This window comes from Vicugna pacos, chromosome 11 (assembly GCF_048564905.1).
Source record: "Vicugna pacos chromosome 11, VicPac4, whole genome shotgun sequence".
Lineage (NCBI taxonomy): Eukaryota > Metazoa > Chordata > Mammalia > Artiodactyla > Camelidae > Vicugna > Vicugna pacos.
Window position 1 is genome coordinate 56,849,665 of NC_132997.1, and position 25,277 is coordinate 56,874,941.

The following is a 25,277-nucleotide window of genomic DNA, read 5'->3' on the forward strand; positions in this document are numbered from 1 at the left end:
GCGGTTTCCCTATTCTTAGCATTCTTAAGTGCTTAATGGTTTTTAAAAGTTGATAAAAGTATAAGTCATATACCCTGTATTTTTCAAGGAGTTTATAATCTATGATAAGAACTTAGATTAAAAGGAAACAATTTCCTTGAAATAGATATGATTTAAGGAGCCAAAAATACATAGTAATTCTTTAGGAATACAGAGAAAGGAGAAAGGAAAAGTCAGCAGAGATTAAAATGGTTTAAAGAAGTCTCATGAAGAAGTTAAAACTTGAATGGGGTTCATTTGAATGGAAGTGGAAGTGAAAGATAAGGAGAGTAAGGCCAACATTTGGCAGAAAGGACAGTATGATGATGAAGTAGATTTAGAATCAGTCTAGCTAGAGAAAAGAGTTTAGTTTTGAATAGTAGACATCATACTAGAGGAGTAAGTATTGTGGGATCAGATAAAAGAGGAATAGGATTGTTAAGTACAGTTACTGAATGACTTTTACCTTGCAGGCCATATGAATGACTGGATGCTTTGAAGCAAGAGAGTAACAAACACAAAATTTTCTATGTAACAGGGCATCTATCTGGTTATTGTAATATATCAGAAACAGCTAACTGACTGGATTGTCACTAGAGTCTTGTCTTAGAGAATTGGTCTAGCTATGAATTTTGGAGTGAGTTCATTCAGATATAGTTTCAAATCCTAGCTTTGCCATTTGCTAGCTATGTGACATTGGGGAAATGTAAGTCATTCTAAACAATTGGTTTCCTTATTTATAAGATAGATACTATCTACCTCGGAGTTGTTGAAAGATTAAATTAATGATACTCAGCTTGTTACTATATAGAAACCACTAAATAGAAGGTTGCTGTTTGGATATGCTCTAAATTTCCCTTTTTGTAGATGGTATCTTAAGCCTTTCTCATAGATACTTGAAACTCCTTTCTCTTCTTACCATATGCGGCCATTGGACATTTCTCTGCCACCATCTGTGCCTCTTTTAACAATCTGTCTTATTTGTCTTCTCTGGAACTCTCACCATTCTTTCTGCAGCTGGTGCTAGATAAACTTTTTTGGTGTAGATACAACTCATAGTCAGTATGTAACACAATGTGACTTTGTAGTAGTATTTCTTCTTCCTTCTCCCCCTTTATAAAAAGTGCCTTTAAATAAGATTTCATGGTGACTTCTTAAACTATTATTTTAGCAAAATGATATTAGAAAAGATGCAGAAGCCTATTGTATTACTCATCACAACACATCCTTACCTTTTCTCCCATAATATCGTAAGTTCCAGTTGCTGCTGATAGTTATTTTGATCTCATAAAGTAATAAGTGATACTCAGCAGGTTACAGAATTGTTTTTGTCTGGCTCTGGAGAAAGGCCATGAGGATATAGTAGTACAATTTGGAAGTCCTCTAAGCATTGAATAAGAGTTGGACTAAATGACCTTTGAAGTTCTTTCCCAACATTTAGAGCCATAATTCTGTGAACTTGCTTAACGTGGAAAAACAACCATTTCTGACCAGGATTGACCTAATCAAATTAATCCCTGACTAATGATTTGAGTTCCAGGGATAAGAGACATTCAATCTAAATCAAGTTTTATCTCAAAAGAGAGAACTGTGGAGCCAGGCAGTGTCAGGTGCAAATCAAAATTATGCAAAATTATAATAATAGGATTGTTTGAATTAATAGTACTTACTGAGAGCTTTCTAATCTGTTTTTCTGTATCTGTTTCTGAATTACGTTTTGACAGAAGTTGAGCACATTCTCAATTAGTCCTTGAGTTTTTATATGCATTTCCTTTTTCCATTTTAGTTTGCCTTCATATTAGCATTTGATTGAGATTTAAAGATGCCTTGTTGCCATAATGTCAGTAAAAGAGAACTGTGAGATTGTAGGATATACACTGTACCAAGAATATAAAAAATACAGGATCATAGCCATAATTGTGAACTGACTGCTGGTGGATTATTGGCTTCGTAGGATCAGCATCTGTGGACAGGCACATTGGCCTGGGGGTGGTCTAGGAGATGAGGCCAGAGCAGGAAGCTACTATTGTGTAGTACTTGGCTTTATTCCATTTCTAGTCAAAAGTGACAGCTTGCAATAGTGGGGCCAAGCTGAAGCCTAGAAAGAAGGATGGACTACAAGAAAGGGGAACCAGAAGCTAAAACAGAATTGTTGTACTTCCTTATTTAAGTAGGCTCTTTTAAAATTTTAAATTGGTACATCATGTTTTAATATTCAATAATTTTTCTCTGCATTTGGTTTAAGTACTCTTTTTATCTCCCACCTGCCTGATTTTATATTGCCATAATTTCAAAAATAGTTGTGAAACATGCTTATTAATCAGGTATGCTGATTTTATATTATCTCTTGCCATTAAAATGGGAATTTCGTTTGTAAAAAATTTGGTTGCAAAACTTGGTGTGTTGAAAATGTGTTCATGGAGTCCAGGAACATGTTATTGTGACTGAAATTTGGCTCAAGTATGAGCTGTTCTGCAATATTCAGATTAAAAACATTTATAAGCCACAGTCTGCAATAGTTCTCTTCTGGTCCCAAATCTGCTATGATCATATGCTGAAAAATCTGCCAGTCTCTTTTTAATTTTTTTGTGGCTGCTGTTATGAATTTAAAGTATGTGAAATTATGCTTCTAGACATCAGATTTCAAAGATTATAGGCCATCACTTAGTTGCCATTGAGATTTTCTAGTTTGTTTCTGCCAATCAAAATAGGTTGATACTATTTATTCCTTTTACCCAACTGCAAATTCTTACTAAAGCACAGCCATTTTATTTAAAATCCCAAACATAAAGTGTTAATTTTTAGTGTGTTGTTAATTTACATTTGTAAGGTTCATCAAGTTCCAAAATATTTCCATTTGCATTATTTTAGTTAATTCTTATGTTAACCCTATGAGGAAAATAGATTGTATCATTATCTTAATTTTGTGTAATGCTTTCAGGGAACATATATTAATCAATTTAATCCACACAAGTCTTTGACAAGTCTAACTTAAAATGAACTAGGTAGCAGAAATGGAAATTTACGTAAACTAGATTTAATTTTTAAAAACGAGATGGGGGTATTATAAAGATACAATGGACAGTGTCGTGGACCTGCACTGCAGGAAAGCACAGCTGAACCTTATATGGGATGGAATTAGGAACTAGACAGTCAGGAACTCAAGTCACATATTCCTTCTTCCCCCATTCCTCAGTCTCCTTTCTGCAGATAGGTTTCTTCTGCTTACTCATAGGTTTTGCTTCTCATAATAGTAGTTTCATGTGACTTTTATGTGTCAGTATTGATTTGCCCACCCATTCTCCCTCTTTTGCAGGACCTTTAAAATCTGATATTTGTCTTTCTTAGTAAAATTAGAGGTAAGAGTGTAGGAGAATGAAAGGCTGAAAGGATAAGAAGGAAGAAACATGACAAAGGGAGAGAATATATGATAGCAATTTTAATAAGCAAACAAAGTGAGGTTTAAGGAAGTTGTGACTTGGCATCTAGGTCACTCAGCTAGTGGTAGCCCAAATAGAACTTGAATCAAAACTTTAGATTCCAAGATGTTATTTCTACTGTTCCACCCTGCCTTTATGAGCTGCCATAGACAACAACGGGCCACACAGACGAGAGCTGCCCATTTGAGCACCAAGGGCCAGTTGTTGGGGTCTTGTTATTTTTCTTAGATTTCGCATCTTTCCTAAATGTAATATTAAATTTTTCCGTAACTTTATTGCCTGTACAATTTCCCTAGACTTTTTAAATACTGGCATCAAGCTGTACCCTAAATCTGTGCATCATTTTCTGACTCATTTGTTCCCTAGGCTAAGAATCCAAACAGATTAAGATATTTTGCCCTCTCCCAATTTTCTGAGCTGCTAGGTTTTTTCTGTTTTGCTCAAAGATTTGTTCAGAGTTAAAATTGAAAAGCAGTACTTTAAAACAAAGCCCTTTTAAGATTGTCTCTAAAATCCGAAGTCTTCTTAGGCTTCAGACTATAGACAAAATAGCACTGGCCCTTAGTCAATAAATAATGATTGGAGGCTGTTTATTCATATGTTTGAGGGCCTGCCGTGCTGTATTCAGGAATACAAATAAACGTTCATAGAGCTTATAATCTAATGGTGGAAACAAACGAAGAAAAATATAAATGTAAGTATATTTACCAGGGAGATGTAAGGAGTCTTCCCTGGTTGTGGGAGAAATCTAGAGAGGATGCCCTTATTCTTAGAATAAATGAACCCTAAGTTGTCTCAGGATGAACATAAATTAGCTGAGCCACTGAGACAGTGAGGCTGGTTAAGTACCTGAAATCCAGTGAATAAGCAGAATGTGTTGAATGGTCTACTTCCATAAACTCTAACCACACCTTTCCTGTGAGATGGAATGGTGACTAAAAGGAGTATTTTTAACCATTTTATAGTTGGGTCAGCCACCTGACTGACTTCAACCTCATTGCCTTCTTGGAACAGAGGAATAATGGGCATTTGTTTTAAAAGAAGCAAATAATAAAACATGTCATTTTAATCATTTATGATTCAGTGGCATTGAGTGCATTCACAGTATTGTACAACCATCATAACTATCCATTTTCAGGACTTTTTCATCATCTCACACAAACTGCATTCGTTGAACAGTAACTCCTCATTTCTCCCAGTGCCCTACTCTTCGTAATTCCTGGTATCCCTGATTCTGTTTTCTTGGTGTATACTTTCTTTGCCTGTTCTAGATACCTCATATAAACAGAATGTTAGCAATATTTGTCCTTTTGGTTACTGGCTTATTTCACTTAATATAATGTCTTTAAGATTAACCCATGTAGCATGCGTCAGAGTTTTGTTCCTTTTTAAGGGTGAATAATAGTCCATTGTGCGTATATGCCACATTTTATTTAACTATTCATATGTTGATGGACATTTGAGTTGTTTCCGCCTCTTGACTAATGTGAATAATGTTGCTGTGAACATTGGTATTTGCTTGAGTTCCACCTTTCACATCTTATGGGCGTATACCTAAGAATTGTATTGCTAGAGCATATGAAAATTTATGTTTTGTTTTTTTAAGGAACAGCAAGCTGTTTTCCACAGCCTCTGTACATTTTTGCATTCCCACCAACAGGGTTCTGGATTCTCCATATCTGTGAGAAGACTTGTTATTTTTTACTTTCTTGATAATAATTATCCTAACGGGTGTGAGGTTCTTTGTCCATTTTTTTAATTTAGTTCTTTGGTTTTCTTGTTTAACTTAGGAGTTTTATCAGTCCATTATCAGATACATGCTTTGCAAGTGTTTTCCCCTATTCTTTGGATTTTCTTTTCTTTTTGGATAGTTTTTTAAAATTAATTTATTATATGGTGTAAGATAGGAATCCAGTGTAATTCTTTTGCATGCAGATATCCAAGTTCCCAGCACTGTTTGTCCTTTCCCCATTGAAGAGTCTTGTCACTGCTGTTAGAAAGTAGTTGATCATTTATTCTAGAATTTATTTCTGGGCTCTTTATTCTATTCCTTTAGTATATTGTCTGTTTTGTTTACTTGAGATATCTTTTCTTTCCCCTTGCTTTTCTACAACTGCATAATTTGTCCAAATGATTTTTAACCTTAAAGATAAATCATATTGAAGTATAGTGTTCCGCTTAACAGTTGACATTTTCTGAAGCACTGATTAATGTTTGGAGTATAACTCTTTTCATTTAATTATTAGGCATAGGCTTGCCTTTTAGAGAACATATTCATTTATTGCTGTGTGCCAGTTACTTTACTAGATACTAGGGACTTAAAGACAGATAAAATACTTGGTTCTCTTTCAGACCAGGGGGAGAGACTTAAATAAAATTACGGCAACACACTAGAAGTTCTAAAGTAGAGGTATATTCATAATGTTCTGTATTGTGGAAGCAAATGATACATTAATACCAGCTATGTGCCCTTTTGGGGGGGATTTTACTTTTTCTTGGAAGGCAAAAGTTTAGAAGATGGGAAAGAGATAAAGAAAGCTAGTGTTTCACAATAGGTTAGGATTCTCCAGATGAACAAAACCCTGGTGTGTATGTTTACATGCATGTATGTAGAGAGTAAGAGGGTAGGGGAGGAAATTTTAAGGAATTGACTCATGCATTTGTTGGGGCTGGGAACTCTGAAATCCACAGGACATACCAGCAGTCTGGAAATTCTGGCAACAGTTGATGCTAAGTCTAAAGGTAGTCTTTCTTTCCTCTTTGGAGGGAGGACCTCATTCTTTTTTTCTTAAGGCCTTCAACTGGTGGAATGAGGATATATAGAGGATAATCTGCTTTACTCAAAGTCTACTAATAGAAATGTTAACTGCATCTGAAAAATACCTTCACAGAAACATCTTAACTAGTGTTTGACCAAACAACTGGACGCCATATAGCCTAGCTAAATTGATACAATAAAATTAACAATTACAGGTACTATTGATATTTGATTCTTTGCTTTATAATAAGTTGTAGGATGATAGATATCTTGGGCTTTTCAAAAGCCTTTCCAAAGGTATTTAAGTTAGCACCTCTTCCCAGTTGTTATGTTAATGGAAAAAAATCCCCACACATTTCCATTGCCCTCCCCTCCTTTATTTAGAACTATTAGACTGTAGATTAAGACAACTACAAAAGTGGAAACTTTCAAAGCAATCTCAAGTCAACTTAGCAGTGGTCAGCAGACAGTGGCCTACCAGATGGTCCAGTCCTAGCTCCCTAAATGTGAGAGAGTATCATTCCTTTCTCTGTTACCATAGCTCTGCCTCCTCTTGACTCTTGATACTGTGGTGTTTTCTCCTGGCTATCCATTATCACCTACCAATTCAGTCTAATTCCTGACCAAATTCTTATATCACTCACACATTCTTTGAGATCTTTAGACCTAGTTATTTGATAAACTTATTAATTATAAATGATTAATATTTTTTCATCACATTTGTACTTAAATAAGGATACCTATATATCTCAAATCTATAAGTATGTAAAATAATAAGGGATTTTAAAATAGATATATGCAAGGCTTTTCTGTATGTTCTTTGCCTGGAAGTCAGGTACTCTGTATGGAAATGACATGTTATTATTTCCCGTTAATACCCCTTCTCCCCTCTCCCATTTATGGAATAGCCATTTTTGGAAATAGAAAATTCTGTATTAATATAGATGAGAAGGCCTGGATTATATAAGGCTTCGTTATGTATAATCTTCAAGCTTAAAAGCCTTTAAGACATTATCCAGTATGTGGACTTCCAAAGTATAATATCCGAAGCACCGTAAAAGGATCAGATTTTATCTTGTTTCTCCCACATCCACTCCTGTTTTCAAGGAATTAAGTTCTGTCACATACTAACGGTTCCGTCCAGTGCTTAATGAAGCTCAGTGCAGAGAATTTTTCCTAATGTTTATTGTAAACATGCTAAAATAGTCAGGCAAACTTAACGTCAGTTGAAAGCATCTGACTGGCATGTTGTTAGTGCTGTAAAGGATTATGAGGCTCTACTGCAGCCAAGGGTGTATAGTTAATTACTGATGTTCCCTACCAGCACTGGTAAAGGAGCAGGCTAAACTACTGATTTGTTTTTATTGGTCTTGATTGCTCCAAGATATCTGTTTCCCAGAATGTCTTACTCTACAAACAGGTATAAATACACATATTTGTACTTAAATTTTGTATGAGTTCACTTTAGATGATGGCGCAACTTGGTAGCTCTGCCTTTTGCATCAAACTCTTAAGCACTTTAGAGTGTCTGATTTAGTGCAAATATTATTAAAATAAAAAATAATTGACAAATTTATCAAATATAAAAATATAGAGAGAACAAAAATCAGCACACAACAGTTAAAAGAATAAGTTGCCAAATTTATTGAGATTCGATTTTAAGATACCTAATCATATACGTAAGTACACATGTGTAAAATTTGTCTTCTCAGGGAATTCTGGCTCTTTGGAGGAAGGCAAAGTGTACATCCATTAAGTAAGATACCAGAATTTGGTAGTAGAACAAGCCAGCTTGGACTCAGATCCCAGCTCTGCTGCTTACTGTCTGAAATACTAGGCAAGGCATATAACCACTTAATTTTCTACTTTTCGTCTATAAAATTAGGTATGTAATACCTGTTTCATGATAGTGTTGCTATTATCTGTGAGATAATGTATAGGAAAAAACTTTGTACTCTATAAAATTTTTCTGATAAGGAGAATAAATATGGTAGAAGTTCAGAAAGTAAGTAGGTCTGGCTGGGCTAATCTCAGTTTGTGATATGTGTAGTTTCAAGAGCAAAGTAGTTGTTTTTTAAACCCTGAGCACAAAATTGATATCATTCACAGACCCTACCACCTCACCAGTGGTCACATAATTGGTGAATTTCCTGCATCCTCCTAGTTTTTTCCTTCACTTTGTTCCCAGTCAAGATTTCTCTCCTGTTGTATATTATTTTTGCCACTTTTAACCACCACCTTAACTCCCTTATGCCTTTGTCTTCATGTTACATCTACCTTTTAATTTCTTATCTTAGAACAGTCCTATTTATTTTCTCCACTTTTCCACCCTAAAAATGCACTGCCCTTTATTTGTAGCCACTAGTCACACATGGCTTTGTAAATTTAAATTAAGCAAAAATAAATCTAAAAATTAGTTCCTGAGTCATACTAGTCAAATTTCAAGATCTCAAACACGCATATGTGGGACAGTGCAGGTATATAACATTTCCATCATGCAGAAAATTCTTTTAGAAAGTCTTTCCCTAAATGTTTAACATGGCAGGAGAATATTATACCCATATATTTTGATGCCATTGTATTGTCTCCAGTCTCAGCTAAACCTGTAGTATCAGTTGACGTGCTTTTCTGTGATCCATTTGGGCTTCCATTTCCTAAAGCAGTTATTTTAAATTATCACCACTCTACTCAACTTATTCCTTTTTCCCTTAGTAGATGGCCTTTCTCCTGCAGTAAAGAGGAAATTGCTGTTACAAGAACCTTAACTTCCTCTCCTTACCCCCATTTATGCACCTCTCCTTATCTCCTTTTCTCTTATCTCAGAGATGTGTCCCTTTTTTCTATGACTAGTTCAGTTTTACAAATGTTTATTGGGTATCTCCTGTGTCCCAGGCACATTCTTACTTACATTGTTACTTAAGGTACAGCCATGTACAAAATAGAAAAATAAAAATTCCCTGCTGTCATGGAGCTTACCTTCTAGTGAGAAAAGACAGGCAGCAAATAAAGTAACCATTTTAGTATATTAGAAGACGTAAGTATTATGGAGAAATATAAAACCTGGTAGGAAGTGTTAGCTAGAACAGAAAAATGGAAAGGCACTAAAGTGAAAGCATTCAAAGAACATCAAGGAGACAGCTATACAGAGATTAGTAGGAAATGAAGTAAGAAAGATAATGAAGGTAGATTTAAGTAGGACTTTGTAGGCTTTTATAAAGACTTTTATTTTTTTGTTTTGGATGAGATTGAAGTGGAAACCTTTGGAGAGTTTTGAGCAGAGGAGTGATGTGATAAAACTTCTTTTACCTCAAATAATTTAAAACACAGGCGTAGAGTAGTAAAATGGATTTCCATGTATCTGTCATCCAGGTTTAACAATTACCAATTCTTGGCCAGTATTTTTCATCTTATTGCCCCTCATGTATTATTTTTAAAAATAGATCCCACATATTAATATTTCATCACCAAATGTTTCTCTTTATGTTTGTATATACATGCGTAAATTTCAGTGTCTATGTAGTCAGTTCTAATTATTCATAGTAGTTATGTTGTAAAAAGTTACAAGTTCTCAGCAACATCAGGAATGATAGAATATCACGTTGACTAATTTGCTTTGTTGTGCATTACGCAACTACCAGGCTTACAACAGTAACGTTGCCACCAACAGTATAATTATTGAAAACAGTGTAAATTTTTTGTTACAGTTCTTTTTATCTTTGGGATATATGCCGCTAGAGATACACTCATTCAATTTTTTTGTGTGTTATAGTCTTGAAATTGTTCCTCTTTAGGCCTTGCAGTATAAAAGGCAAATCTCTGTCCTAGTGCTCTGAAATTCATCTTCACAGATACATTGTGTTCCATTTACTGCATCTTAAACCTGTTCCTCTTTGTTGTTTTTCTTTTCCTTCATTATATAAATGAACTCAAATTACCGGCATTCTAATAAAAAATAGAAAGGGTCTCTAATCACACCTATTCTGTCTTACTCCTTAGCTTTATAGACAGACTTGTAAATATAGTTTGACTTTTTATACCTGTATTTTCTAACCTCCCAGTAGAGTCTCCAGTTATTGCAGCCCAGCTTCTACTTCCACCTCTACAAAACTAATGTTAAGATCACTAATAATCTCTTAAATATAAAATAGATTATTCCAGTCCCCATTCCTATCCTGCTGAACAATTGCACTTAACACTGTGGGCCACTATCTTGGAAGTTCTTTTATTCTTACTGATTCTGTAACATCTTTTTTTCAGGTTTCCCTTCTCTTTATCAGTCCTCCTTCTGGTTATTTCTTTCTGTAATTTTAATGATGGGTGATTTCCCAGTCTTCCTTTTTGGGGTCTTCTCTTTTCAGCTCAAAGCAGTGTCATATTTCCAGTGCTTTCACTGTCATTTAAAAACCCTGTCTTCTGAATCTATATAACTCTAGTCCAAACCTCCTTGCTACATTATCATTTATTTAATATCTATTTAGCAGATGTGCCAGGCACTGTTCAAGTAAAAACATTCCTTTCCCCTTGGAGCTTAAGTTCTAGAAGAGGCACAGCAGGTAATAAATATAATAGTAAGTAAATGCACAGTATGATAGACAGTTTACTGCTAAGACAAAAGGAAAAAGTAAAGCAAGATAAGAGCAGTTTGGAATGGAGAGGGGAGAGGCAGGTTAAAGTGTTACATTAAATAAGGTGGTCACAATGGATGTCATTGAGAAGGTGAAACCTTATTTTCTACCGCCTCCCGTGCTGACTTTCAGCACTCAAACCTTGTCTTTCTTCCTAATCATTCTGTATCGTGCCTAACAGCATACCCATATCTATCCCATTTTGTCACTCAAATCAACATCTGGGAATGTTTTAGGTTCCTCTCTTGCCCTTATTTATTGGCCTCCAAAAATTGCTGATTTTGCTGCCTTAACATTACATATGTCCATCCCGTCTTCTCATCTCCATTGTAAGACTTCCATTTTCACCTAGCTGGACTATTACAGAGCTATCCAGATAGGATCCTGAAGTCTTTCTGCTCACCTACTCCCCTGTCATCATTCAATCCATACCATTATACTTAGGGTTCTCCACATAGGCCATATTGTTTCATCTGTCTATGCCTGCACATGCATTTCAGTGTCTTGAAAGCCCTTCTTTTCTGCTAAACCATAACCTAATAGGTGCCCTTGCATTTTTGAAATTTCAGCTTAAAAATTTAGGTAACCATGCTTTTCTCAAGTCCCAACTCATCTATCTCCTTTCCTGATATACCTTTTCTGATACACAAAACTAGATTACCTTTCCCCACCATCTTTATCTCACCTCTGTGGCCTATGTAAAACTGTTTAATCTGTATTAACATGATTTGTTAGTCTCTGTCCTACAGGCTGTAATCAAGGGCAGAAATTATTACATGCCAGTCTCTTAGCATAGTAATTTATACCTGGTATTAAAAAATTTTGTTGAATGAAATACATTGTAATATGTTTTACTCAAAAGAGGAGCTCTTAGTCCCACATTCAGAGACTGTTTCAAACATAATTCCAACAAATTGTCTAATATGTTTTCTTCTGCTATAGCATATGGAAAGTCAAACCAATAGTTGTAAAAAGTGTGATGATGGTAGATTGGTAGGTTGATAGCACAAGAGGTTACAAAAGAACCTAAAGCATATTTACAGCTCAATTTTTGTGTTTCTGGGATAGTTTAATATAGAGGCAAAACACTGTCAGTCGATAATTACGACTCATAATAATCAATGATGATGATAACCATGAGTGTTGATGAGAAGCTTAAATTGTGTTTAGTATGTTATTTAATGAAAGAACTCTAGAACTATTTTCATAATCAGTAGGTTTTTGATAAATTTTCCTATTTCTGTAAGTTATCTTCAGAAACTCCCATTTTTTAGTTACAGAAACTAATAAGCGGTTAACATGTCTCATTGAGTTCATGTTCTCTTTCTTTTTTTCTGATTAGATTTTTTAGGGAAATTAAACTTAACCTTTCAGGAATTGCAAAACAATTATCGGAAATCATTGTGAAGTACAGTATGCATACTGCCTTCCTTAATGCTAATAGATAATTAAGATGTTCTTATATTATGATACTTTGGGGTTAAAGTTTTAGCTCCTTTTTTCTAAATAGCCTAACACATTTCTCACGTATTTGCATATACTCTACATAGACCCAGTGAGGGGAACAGATGGGCTTAAATTGGGGGTCATATGATAAAGGTCTAAGTCACTTGGCAGATGCAAATCTGACAGGTTATAGGACTTGTTGATTATTTCAGTTGTGACTAGATTGTATTAATTTTTCCTGAGAAAAGAGAAGTATGGTGTAATAGTTCTCAAGTTTATAGGTCTATCATTTCCATAGCAGTGTATTGGAGATTGTGAAAATCAGCTCCAGAAAGTGTGTAGTGTGGGATTTTGTTTTTGTTTTTGTTTTTAATTGCAGTATAGTCAGTTAACAATGTGTCAATTTCTGGTGCACAGCTAATGTCTCTGTCATGCATGTATATATATATACATATATATATACATACGCATACACACAGGTATATTCATTTTCATATTTTTCATTAAAGGTTATTATAAGATATTGAATATAGCTCCGTGTGCTATACAGAAGAAATTTGTTTTCTTATCTTTTTATATATAGTTGGTGTGGTTTTAAGTTTGGGATTGGATTTTTGCATTTTACATATATGTATTTTTAAAAATTTGGGGGTGGGGAGAGGTAATTAGGTTTTTATTATTTTTTTTAGTGGAGATTCTGGGGTTTGAAACAAGGACCTTGTGTGTGCTAGGCATGCAGTCTACCACTAAGCTATACCCTCCCCCAGTACATTTTATATTTTTAAAATGACTGTTCACTCTATGATCAGAACAGTTTTTGACACAATTGTGTGTATACTCCACCTCAGTTTATTATTACTAGTTTGTACCTAGGAATTATTTTAGTAGAATACTTTACAAAAAATATTATACAGTCATACATAATTTTATTTCCTTCTTAGGTTGAGCTCCCTTTCTCCCTCTTCGCAAGAGAGGATGAGATTGCCATTAGTGGAGTGCTCATCCATGACAAGGAAATTGGGGTTTTTTGTTTTATTTTCTTAAACTTGCGCTATTCTGAAAGAATATTTTCAGTTGCTACTTTGGAAAACATTAAACAGTTCCCAGGCCTTCCTGAGTTTGTTCAGTTGTAAGTTTGAGGAAACTGCAGTTAGTAAATTGTGGTTGGCAGATGCTGTAAGCAGGTGACTCAATAAGTTGAACTCATGATGACTCAACTGTGTAAAAACCATACTGATAAATAGCTTGAAAGAATAATTGCCTTCCAGACTTTTGAACTGCCGTAAAAAGTTCAAAACTATTATTAAAGGTACCGCAAAGAATATTAACACGTGGCTTTAGAAGGAAACACATTTTCCTTCAAGTGGTTTTAAAAGTTTTATTTAATTGTTCTGATTTTTTGCTCTGTGGTAATTCTGAGAGGATGCTTATTAGCAAGTTGTATTTAAAAATGCAGAAATATTACAGGTCTGCATAAAGTTTATTCAAGAGAATATTTTTGAAAAGTCAATTTCATTCAGTTAGGACACTAGAAGAGAAACCCAAATGATGCTGTTTTTAATTAATATGGTAAGAATATTTACCTTTTTATTAAACCTTTATAACTGAACAAATAAAAATAAAGCAAGATAAGTAGTCATTTTTTATCAATTGTTGTAGTAGGACATGTATATTAATATAGTATATTTCATTCCAAAACCCTATTTGGAATTTAATAAATTTATTATATCTAATAAATTATTGTGTTTGTTGTTGATGATATACAGTCCAAATTTTGTAATAACATATTCTTGTGAACTGATTTTAAACAGACACTATTTTCTATATTTAACAGTAAAGTAATTTGGTTAATTGGGTTTCCTTTCACTTACTGTGATCGTGTTAACTAATACCATAAGTAAAATACTGGAAACCAAGCAAAAGAGATTCAAATTTTTAATTCTGCCAGTGCATGGATTGGAAAAAGGTTTTGTGGAAATGGCTTTGACATCATGCAGACCCTTGCTTATTTGTCTTCCAGTCGAGTGATTTGGGATGAATTACCTAATCTCTGAATATGTTTCACTGTTTGTAAAATGAAGAGGATAATATCAAACTAGCAAACGGGTTGTTAGGATTAGATGAGGTTAACATTTGTGAAAGTGCTTCTCTTCTGTCAGTTAAATTTTTAAATTTTTTATCGTTTACACTAAGTGAATATGCTTACTCTTAAATAGGTATTTTTTAAAGGCTGAAAATAGATTTGTTCCATTAATCATACATAGTCAATTTAGGATATATTTAAGCTATGTTGCAACCAAAGGATACTGCTAATCTAGGATAATTGAAGAGTCGTAATTAATGCCACCAATCCAGAGTCTTTAAATACTGGCTTTGTAATGTTTTAAGGAATAAGCAAATAAGACTTACTGGCTTATGACTTACTTCATCATGTTAGCTTCATTTTAGTTAAATTGGAGTTGAGTTGCAAAACCTGAGTGTTGAAGGTGCTTTTTTTCAAAGATGTCAATATAGACATAAGCTTTGAAGAGTAAAGGGACAGGTGGCCCACGATACATAAAATAAGGAATCTTACCATGAATAGTTGGAAGCCAATAAAGTTTGGTTCCGTGTTTATTTCGTCATTTTTCTAAAGTTATATTGGTGAAATGCTTATTAAAACAGGCATTTAATCATCCATTAGTATGTGAAATGCCACAAGAAATAGAAAATATGATCTGTTTTACATGGTGCTAAGTTACCTTTTTACAATAGTTAGTTACTTGCATGTGTGTGTTCTTGTTTGCTTTTTTCTTTGAAAGTTCACCATCAAATGTGTGGTAAAATGTCTCTGTACAACAATCTCTCAGTTAGTAGGGGAAAAATGTTTTTCCTCTAGCTCAAGTGAAATTTGGATTTTATGATCTAATATTTATCAAAAATGTATTATACAATTAAAAGTTTTTTTAAATAAGTAGCATAGTTTTTAAAGACGTTAGTTGAGTCATTCTTGGTATAATTGGTGACATATTAATATATTAAATAACCCATTCTTTTTGTAGGCTTTTAACTATTTTTAGTAAGTAAAAATTTGAGTAGCAACATGTCAAAAGGTTTTTTATTTTTAGTGGTTTTTATAAAATCAGAATGTTAAGAGAATATTTTCAAGTTTGTTGATATCAACAAAATTCCCAAACCAGCTAAATTTCTATGGAGTATACTCCCTACTTAACCATCAAGTTATACTGTAGTCTTTTGTTATTCAAATGGAGTTTCTTCAGATGGAACTCTAATTTATAACCAAGGAAATCGGTATTAATAGGAACAAATTGTTGGCATTCTTTTGCATTTCAAAAATAGTTTAATATCTTTTTCTCTTTATAAATGAAATGTGCTCATTGCAAAGTAAAAACTTTCAGAAGACATAAAATTATAATACAGTTAGCTAAAGAAGCCAAAGTTAATACTTAGTATATATTTTGCATATCTTGATTTTATATATATACATATACACAATATAACATACATACACACCCTTATAGTTTTTTTAATAGTAATGAAACACATCACTCTATTCTTATTCTGTAATCTTTTTTTTGTCTGTGTCATTAGCTTCTTTCTATGTCTGTAAGTTTATGTCTACATAATCATTTTTCTTGACTATTGTATGGGTGTATGATAGACTAAAAACGTTTTTCTATTTTAAAACATACAGAGAGTCTGTTCTTATACATGCATTAATGTGTTTTGTTATTTATTAGACTCCTCAAAAGTTAAATGTTGGGTGGAAGAATATGTATTTTAAGATACAGAAACTATGAAAAATCTATTTGCAAGATCTCAAACTAAAATGACAAGAATTTTGAGAAAAATAGTTTTGGAGTAGATTGTTCAAAGCTTATGCAGATTTTCACAAGAGTACTAGCATAAACAATAGTAATCCTGTAAAAATACTAGACTTAAAAGACATGTTATATTTCTAATAAATAAAGTTAGGTAAATATAGAACCGTATTTTTAAGAAAAAGGGAAAGGTTGCTTGATATTAAGAATGTGTAATGAAGAGTTGAGATTCTTGAATTATGGGGTTAAAAGCAAAAAGAAGATTGGGGCAATCTAGTCAATATGAACTTGTCAGTCAGTGTGCAGTTACATTAAGAATAAAGTGGGATGGATGGCTGTTATGTCTGGTACTGTGTTCAGCTTTATTTCTATATTTGGTATTCAACTACTCATACTAAGAAACGCAAAAATAAATAAAATAAATGGTATATGGACCAGTATTCTGTGTTACAGTGACATTATTCACCTATTCTCTCCATGTCCTTGTGAGCTAAAACGAATTGCAGAAACACCCAGTGTTTCGGAATAGGATATGTAGTCAAAACTACCTTTCTGAAAAGGTTTTTTTCTCTCCCACAGACAGTGTCATACATTTTTTAACTTTTCCAGTCTGATCAACAAAAGGACTGGAACATATTGAAATTTTGTGTTTCTTTAATAATGGTGAGATAGAACCCCCCCCCCCCACCAAGTGTTTGTTTGTTTTAGTGTGGATAAATAAAGGCTCCAATACTCTTGACTCTAAAATATTGATGTTTGGTTTCTATACAGGGGATCACATAGATCCTGAATAATTATAATGATTCAAAATTCTGTCTAAAACTTAAATTTTTAGCAATGATGATAAATGTGGAGATTTTTAGGTTTTATCATAATGTATTATGAAGGATCAAGTTACCAAAATTGACAATACAAGATTCAGAATTATATTAGGGACATTTTAGAAACAGCATAGCATTATATGGTAGAGAATATAACATAAAATATTTGAAAAATATTGTTCATTTCTTCCGGTAGTATTTGGAGACAATTTTGTGGCAGAATGTGATGGTACGTTTTCCTCCTCTTCAAGCCTAATCGGTTTGTTTTTCAGAGTGTCACAAGGTCAGCCCTTGGAGGAAGTAGAGAAGCAAAGAATTACTCTGCATTTGTCTCCATGTTTGGATCCTCCCCTCACGTGTGTGTGTGTGTGTGTGTGTGTGTGTGTGTGTGTATGTGTGTGTTTTAGTGCATATCTGTGTTCCTTAGGAGACAATATAAATGAGATTGTTAAATTACCTTTTCATGGAGAAAACACAGTGTTTCAATCTTTAACCAGAGATTTTACAAATGTGTACCTCATGTTTATAATCCTATAAACCACCATTGCAAATACAACTCAAAACTCCAATTGTATTTACAGTTCATCACTTAAGTTTTCTATTTTTGTTTCTAAGTAGAAAGAAGACTCTAATGCTAAGAATATTATTTGAAAGCATATATTTAAGAATTACAAAAGATTAAAATATTGGAGTTTCCTTTTTTCCTTGTACAACTGAATCATTTTTAACCAATAAAAAAAAATTCCTAAACGTCATTCAGATTTTCAGAACATCACTCCCATTTCTAGAATTATTCCCATTAATAATATTAAGCGAAAATAGAATTTCATTATACTGACTACTATTTACATAATTTCTATTAAGAAATTAGATTTTTCTCATGTGATTTCAAAATATGAATAATTTATAAGGAATGAACATTTATTGTTTCCTTGATTATGTAAAAGAAGAAAGAATAATTTATCGATAATATAAAACATTAAGCCTATTTCCTCTTCCTGCCTTTTTTTTTTTTTTTTAATATTAATGGAAGTACTGGGATTGAACCCAGGACCTCATGCATGCTAAGCACGTGCTCTACCACTGAGCTATACCATCTACCCCTTCCTGCCTTTTGAATCTATAATTTTGTTTCTGAAAGATAGAAATTCTACTGCTTTTGTTTAAATCATAGTCTGGATTCTAGGCTTCTGAATTACCCCAAATTAACCAGGAATTATGAAATTATATATACACAGAATTTAATAATATATTGCTTTTAATTAAGTAATATATTTTAATATGTTTGTCTTTAAAAGATTGTACAGAGAAGTTTAAAAATTAATCTCTGATGTTCTTAATAAATCAGATATATGAAACATACGATTAATGTTGGAACACTGTCTTTGGAAAATTTCTTCTTTTCCAATTACTGTACCTAGTTTTACCCTTCTGCGGAGTTCAAAGAAGTGGATGGTACCAAACTCTGTATATAATGAATATAATTTTCATTGACCAAAAGGAGTAAATCTTATCTTTCAAAGTGGATAATTTTTTTCCACTAAAACCAAATCATCATTATATTTGGAAAACTAAACGTGGTACAGGAGTGTATGAGAGAAAGTCATTTACTTGAGAAGACCTTAAAAGATGATTTATCTTAAAATGTTTTTTCTTTGATAATGAAAAGGATTTGGTTATTGATTCATTTTCCTGTGCTCATGAATATGCAGCAATTTATGGAAATAGAGTTTGGAGTCACAGTCAATTTGCCATCAAATTGCTTTGCATTGCATTGATTGGAAGTTTTTGATCTTCCTTTATACCAATTTATTTGTTGTTTTAAATCATGGATAGGCAACTGTGACCACAGGCCAAAACAAACCTGCCTCCTGTTTTTTATAAGGCCTTTTACATTTTTTAACAGTTGAAAAAAACTCAAAAATAATATGTCATAACACCTGAACAATCTGTGAAATTCAGATTTCGTATAATGCCAATAGATAAAGTTTATTGGAACACAGCCATATCCATTCATTTATATATTGTTTATGATACTGTTTGGCTGCTTTTGATGTTAAAGTAGCAGAGCTGAGTCATAATGATGGAGATAGTGTGATTCTCAAACCCTAATGTATTTACTCCCTTTCGAGGAAAAGTTTGCCAGGTCCTGTTTTAAATCATGAAAATACATGGACGCCCTCAATGATGGCTGCATTTAATTAAACTGCAGATGGTTTAGACAACTGTGCTTTTTGAAGACCTCTGTAGTAACTCTGTCCAGTAAGTCCTTAGTAACAAAGTGGGTTCTTCTATGAGTTACACAAGAATTGATATGGTAGCAATTGGTGTCACTCTTGATCTGTGTGGACTTAACATTCATGTTCTTAACTGTTGGCTAGCAACCCCAGGGGTGTAAGGACAAGCAGTCATTTGTAGTTTTGCCGAAGCATGAATTTAAATTATGACTGTGGCAGAGTGGTGTGGCAAAGCATGTTCAATCACCTAACCTGACATTCAGAATACAAATAGTTACTTATATGATAACTCTTATAAAATACAATCAAGTATGAGTTTTATAGGAGAATTTATGTAATATAATGGGATTTATGATGTCATCACAAAGGTCAAGGACTTTATTGCAGGAGAAAAAACTTCTGTTACTAAGCCACACTCAGTATCAGGTTGAAAGCAGGCATTAGGTCATTTCTCTCAGCAATTGTTCAAAGGGAGAGAAATTGTTCCAGTTTTATATTTCTTCAATCCTAAAATGAAAGTGCTATTCTAGACATCAGTTAAAGACTTTAGAGCAAATCTCTTAAAATTATTAAGCCAGTCAATTTAGTCATCCAGATAGAAACTTAACAACTGGTATACTATAACTTAATTCATGCCTCTGCTGGCTCTTGGGTCAGTAGTTAAATCCAGAATATGTGTAACATAAAGAAAATATTTATTGAACTAGTAAGCACTTTGTTATGGTAAAACAAATGGATTCCTTATTATCTTAGAAAATGTTACATATATTTTGAGCAGTGTCATAATATTGCTATTAAATCTAGTCAAGCATATCTGAATATTTTAGTGCCGTGATCTTATTTTTCTATACTATTGTAATCGTTATTATTTTCCTTTGAACTTGAATGAATTAGAGAATTGCTTGAAAATTAGGTTAGTACAGTAACCTTACTGTCACAGTACAGATTTTAACCTGACTTTAATTTTTAACTTTTGAGGACTGCTTTAAAAAAAAAAGTTATCATATTCTTCTGTACACAGGGAAAGAAGTCTGCGTTTTGATCATCTCAAATAGTAATTCAGGGAGGTGTTTACCTAGAAATACAGCATTTAGGAGTTTGTAGGTCATGCCTGAGTTATATTGCCAAAACGATTGTCTTTTCTTTTAAGCTTTCTGATCATAGAATTGCATGAGTTTAACATTCTAATTCTGTTCTCTTTGTTAGGCTATTGCTATATGCAGAATTTCACATAACCAATGTGAGATATTCACACAAAGATAACTTCCACCTAATGTTCTTTAGTTCTTTGCTTTTTGACCCATTCTGACTTAAGATAATCTAACATTTCATTTCTTCTGTATAATATAAACAAATCTGTTAAATTTTGAAAGGCAGTGACAGTAAGCAGTCCTTTTCATCGTACTAATTCAGTCCTTTCTCAGGCCTGAAAAGGAAAAAGACAGAGAGAGTAGATGAAAAGAGCCTGAGCTCTAGAGTCACAGAACTAGATTCAAAATTATAACTATGGACCTCTCTGGGTATAACGTGTGAAAGGGATGTAATCTCAGTTTTACAGAATTGTTAGAAAAATTGGTAAGTATGGAGAGCACCCAGCGTGGTATCTGCCATAGTATATGCACAGTCATGTTAGCTATTTTTCTGTTATTATTTGCATTAAGGTGCCCAACTAATGTTCAGTTAAACCTGACTTCTGTCTTTGCAAAAGGAGGAAAAGCACAGTACAGAAGTGAACAATAAATACAGTCCACAACCTCACTTGAGGCACTGTTAAGAACTTTTCCATGTTTTCTGTGTAAATTTCTAGTAAAGCAAGTGTTGCTGAAGTGATTTTTTTTTTCCCCAGTTAATCATTTGCTGAAAGTTATAACTAGCAGTGTAATACATTGGATAGTTTATGGAGAAGAGAAGTTTCACAGAGGGTACTATTGCTTCACTGTATGGGAATTAAAGAATACATATTTTAGTTATACAATATGAAAATTGTGTGTGGGGTAACTGCTATAGTTAATGAAAAATGAAGTATTGTGCAGGTGAATTGTTCTTTAATCTCAAGCTCAAGGCACAGCTGAGGTTCTTTGTTAGTCAGCTGCACTCTGTGAAAGATAGTGAACATTCATAATCAGTTTTTAATTACAGATGCTTTTCTCTGTAAATCTGCATTATAGCCTTGTATCTGATTTTTAGCACTTTCACAGCATTGTTCAGATCAATGAATACAGGCTACCTGCTAGCTACTCAGAAGAGCTTTGGTCATTTATCCTTTTGTGAGCCTCTTTAAAATGGGAACGATGACTACAACTCAGCAGAAACACCTGTAATTTACAAAGTACTATATACATAGAGAAAGGCTTCAGCAACAATATGACTATCATAATCAGGCAATGTATTGGGATAATTTTTATGGGTTTTAATTAATTTTGTGATGCATGTCCTCCAATACCAGGGTTAATTCAGAATTGAATGTGTTAAGAAAACTAGTTTCTTAATTTTTTAAAATATTAATATAAAAACATACTCACGAATGTAAGAGATATTAGGAACCCTGCTTTATAGATGGGGAAATTGATACATAGAAATTTGAACTTATATTAAATCATTTTAGTATATAGGCTGAAATTACTCATTTTTAATGGTATGCTTTTTTCCCCTAGGAATGAATGGGTCATTGTTGACAAGATTCTCGTTGTCTAATGATCTTAGAAATGTAAATCATTATTTTAACCTGTAATAAATGTTAAGCACATAAACTTTATATCTCAATAGTTTTAGTTATAAAATTTCAGTACAGGGAACTGGTTTTACGGATCACACCTGTACTTACTGTCTACACAACACTGTCTACACAGTGTTGGCAGTGCTGCTTTAAAAGCAGTTTATATTCCTTCCCCTCCCAAAATTTATAATTATTGCTTGGGAGCAAGAGACCATAGTAAACATTGTATATAATTCAGCTGTGACAGCCATGTGATTGTGTGATTTTCTAGACAAGTACCCATCTTCTTTGTGCCAGTTAAATATCTAGAAAAAAAGTGAAAAGAACAATTGTAATAAAGGTAGGTGTTTAAACTAGAGAAGATTCAGGGCTCTGGAAACAGAAAACCAGAATTAAAATGTTTGAAGGACTATCAGGTAGGAAAGTGATTAGACTTGTGTTTGACTCCAAGGAGTTAAGCTTCAATCTGTGTATGGAAGTCAAAGTGAGAAAGATTTTAAAAGAAGTTGATGTGTGTCAGAATTGTCTGGAAATGGTAATGGTTTTCCTTGGGAAATGGAAAGTATCCTGTGTTTTGTCTGTCATAGACTAGACTGTTAACCGGTGTGCATCAAGAGGGTTAGAGTCTGAATTCCCCATGGTATTGTCTGTTCCTAAAATAATGAGATTAACTAAGTGTGCAGACTAAAGTGGAGTGGAGAAAAAGGATTGCTTGGAAATTTTTTTACAAAAAGAAAGACATGTCATAGCCTTTTTTTCCCCCCAAAAAAAGACAAATTTTACCTACTTTTTGTGTAACACTTTTCCACTCTACTATTTCTTCATGCTGTAAAGTGGCATTTTCTGTAAATTTTCCAAGAAACAAGATTGCTAACTTTAAAAGCCTTCACTTTGGTTTGTTGGTATTCACTAGATATAAACAAAAGTATTTACCACGGTATTATTTCAAAAATACAGAATAGTCTCTTACTTAAAGCAGTGATGAGATGAAAAGAAAAGCACTTTACATGGATAAACTCTGGAGCAGAAGAGTGAAGTCTCATCTGCTTGATTGGGGATCTTCTTTGTACTCTTCACTTTTTGGCTTTCCCAAATTGCCAGATTATTTTTATTCACCAGATAAAATTCCCTTCATTTAGCTCCTTTCTATTCACTGGTTTCCATGATCTGCTAGTCCACTTTTAAAAGGGCCGCCAAATTGACAGTGCTGCTTTGTTGTTCTTCCCAGCTCTACTCTAGGGCTCCTGCCGCTGATCTCAAATGCAGGAGCAGCAGAGGTGCTTTGAGAGAAAGAGAACAGAATGTCAAAGAGTCCAGCGGGGGACCAACAGATTGTGGGAAACCATGTGACTGTGTGATTCACATCTCCAAGGAGAGAGAACCGGTTGTTTCTGTGTCTAGATCCACCCTGTTATGAGGATAATACCATCAATAATGTAATTTTAATTGCCTGGATGCTTTGACACTGGCTTGAAAAAATAAAACTTTTAGCAGTGAAGTTACTGGTCAGATGAGTTTGAGTAGAACTGAATTTGATGGCATTTAAATCAAGACAGTGGATAATGACTTACAGATTAAAACTAATGTTTTAGGCATTATGGGGAGAGGGTAACTCATCTATGTATATGTGTGTTATGAGTAAAATATTCAGTTCCATTTGTTTGCTACCAACGTTATATGACCTGAAGCTATTTGGTTTGTGTATTGCTTCTAACAGTGAAATCCTTAAATAGATGACTTATGTAAGTCTTACAGTTAGAAAACACAGTAAATTGCAATTTTTGTCTTAAGACATTGTTGTCAAAGATCAAATTTTATGGATTAATTTCTTAGGCTCTGTTGTTAGGTTATTGATAATGAACTGTAACTTTTTTTTTTGCGTTTTTGCATACATTTAGATCAAGAAATTTTCTTCAGTCATTAGAACATATAGGAGGGAAAGTTGGTATCATTAATGTTAGGACAGCATAACATGGACCTTTCTTTTAATCTGTAATTCTAGGACGACATAGACAGCCTAAACCCAGTTCTCAGGGACAACGCGCAACTTCAGGAAGAAGTGAAAGTCTGGGTAAAGGAACAAAAAGTTCAGGAGATTTTTATGCAAGGTAACTGTTTTGAAGTTATGCATTAACTTTTTTTTGAAACTGGGCAATTTCTCATGTTTGGTTTTGGTTGTTCAGTTATACGCATTATAAATAGAAGACCCAGTCTAGTATTTTGAGTTGCATACAGTCCAGGGAAAATAATAGCAAAATCAGAATAATTTTGATAGGAAGTTGATAACTTCTCCAGTTTGCTAATTTGAACTAAATGCCTGGAGTGAAATTATAACCACACAGGTGTTTTGTTGATAGGAAACTTTCCATATTACAGAATGCTTTAGGTGTGTCCTTCCTGAAGAAGGAAGCATTGTTTGCTGTGGAGAGTTGCCCAAAGCCACAGTTGATTTCCTTTGAAGAATGCTGTTGGTATCTGATAAAAGTGGCCTGTTTCGATTTGCCTTCCTCAGCAGTGACCATAATGCTAGTCTTAGTTTTGTTTCCGTTTTTTAGTAAGTTACAAGTTTGTCTTCAAACCAGTGAGATTTTATGATTTTTAGTGATTTCTTTTCCTGTCAGTAAAATCATATATTGTAAATGTAAGCATTTTGTGAAATTGAACTGACACTGGAACAATATAACATGAAGTATCAATATTTTGTTGAATGTTTTTTAAAAGGAATTTTACTGTTAAATTCCCGTGTTTATCTCAGGCTCAACTTCCATGCCATTTAATTCAAGCATTAATTGAGATAATCTTAAAGTTGTGACTGTTTTGCTTTGTGTGGGTTTTTACAGCAGCTAATCATCTACTTATTAAATTCTTCTTAGGCTAAATATGTTTTAAACTTATAAAATGGAGAATTTGAAACATACACAGAAATAGAACCTATCAGTTAACTTCCATGTGCCTGTCTCCCAATTCCAACAACTGTAGAACTTGGTGGATTCTGCCTCACCGATACTCCCATTTACTTCCATCAATTATCAGACATTGCTATGTTTTATTTTTAGACAAAGCCACCATACCATTATTTCACCATTATTATGCTGAAAAATTAAGTTTCTTAATACCAGACACTGAATAGTCAGGTTCAGATTACCATTTGTCTCAAAAGTGGCTTCAGTGATTTTTCACAATATTGATTTTTATTTTATTTATTTTTGATCCAAGATCCAAAAAGTATCCACAAATTGGTTGATATTACCTGTCTCTTTTTTCCTTTCCTTCCCTTTCAATTTATTTATTTATTGAAGAAACCAGGCTGTTACTTTTAAAGTAACGTTTGGTTTCCTTGTCATACTCTTAGAGGTGAAAAGATTAAGGCAGTCGTCCCTTTCCATCCTAAGCAG

The 25,277-nt window shown here is 33.6% G+C and overlaps 1 protein-coding gene across 5 annotated transcripts in view; it reads left to right on the forward strand.

Annotated features, from left to right (window-relative positions):
- The window catches only part of JMJD1C (jumonji domain containing 1C), a 258,095-nt gene that overhangs the window by 193,056 nt on the left and 39,762 nt on the right, over positions 1–25,277 (forward strand). For 4 of the 5 annotated variants that reach the window (XM_072971435.1, XM_072971434.1, XM_072971433.1 and 1 more), the window contains exon 4: positions 23,885–23,990. In XM_072971435.1, coding sequence (XP_072827536.1) covers positions 23,984–23,990 — 7 coding nt within the window. In that variant the 5' untranslated portion in view covers positions 23,885–23,983. Of the gene's footprint in view, positions 1–23,110; positions 23,319–23,884; positions 23,991–25,277 lie in introns of those variants that run through there. The other variant, XM_072971436.1, reaches the window with a different exon arrangement.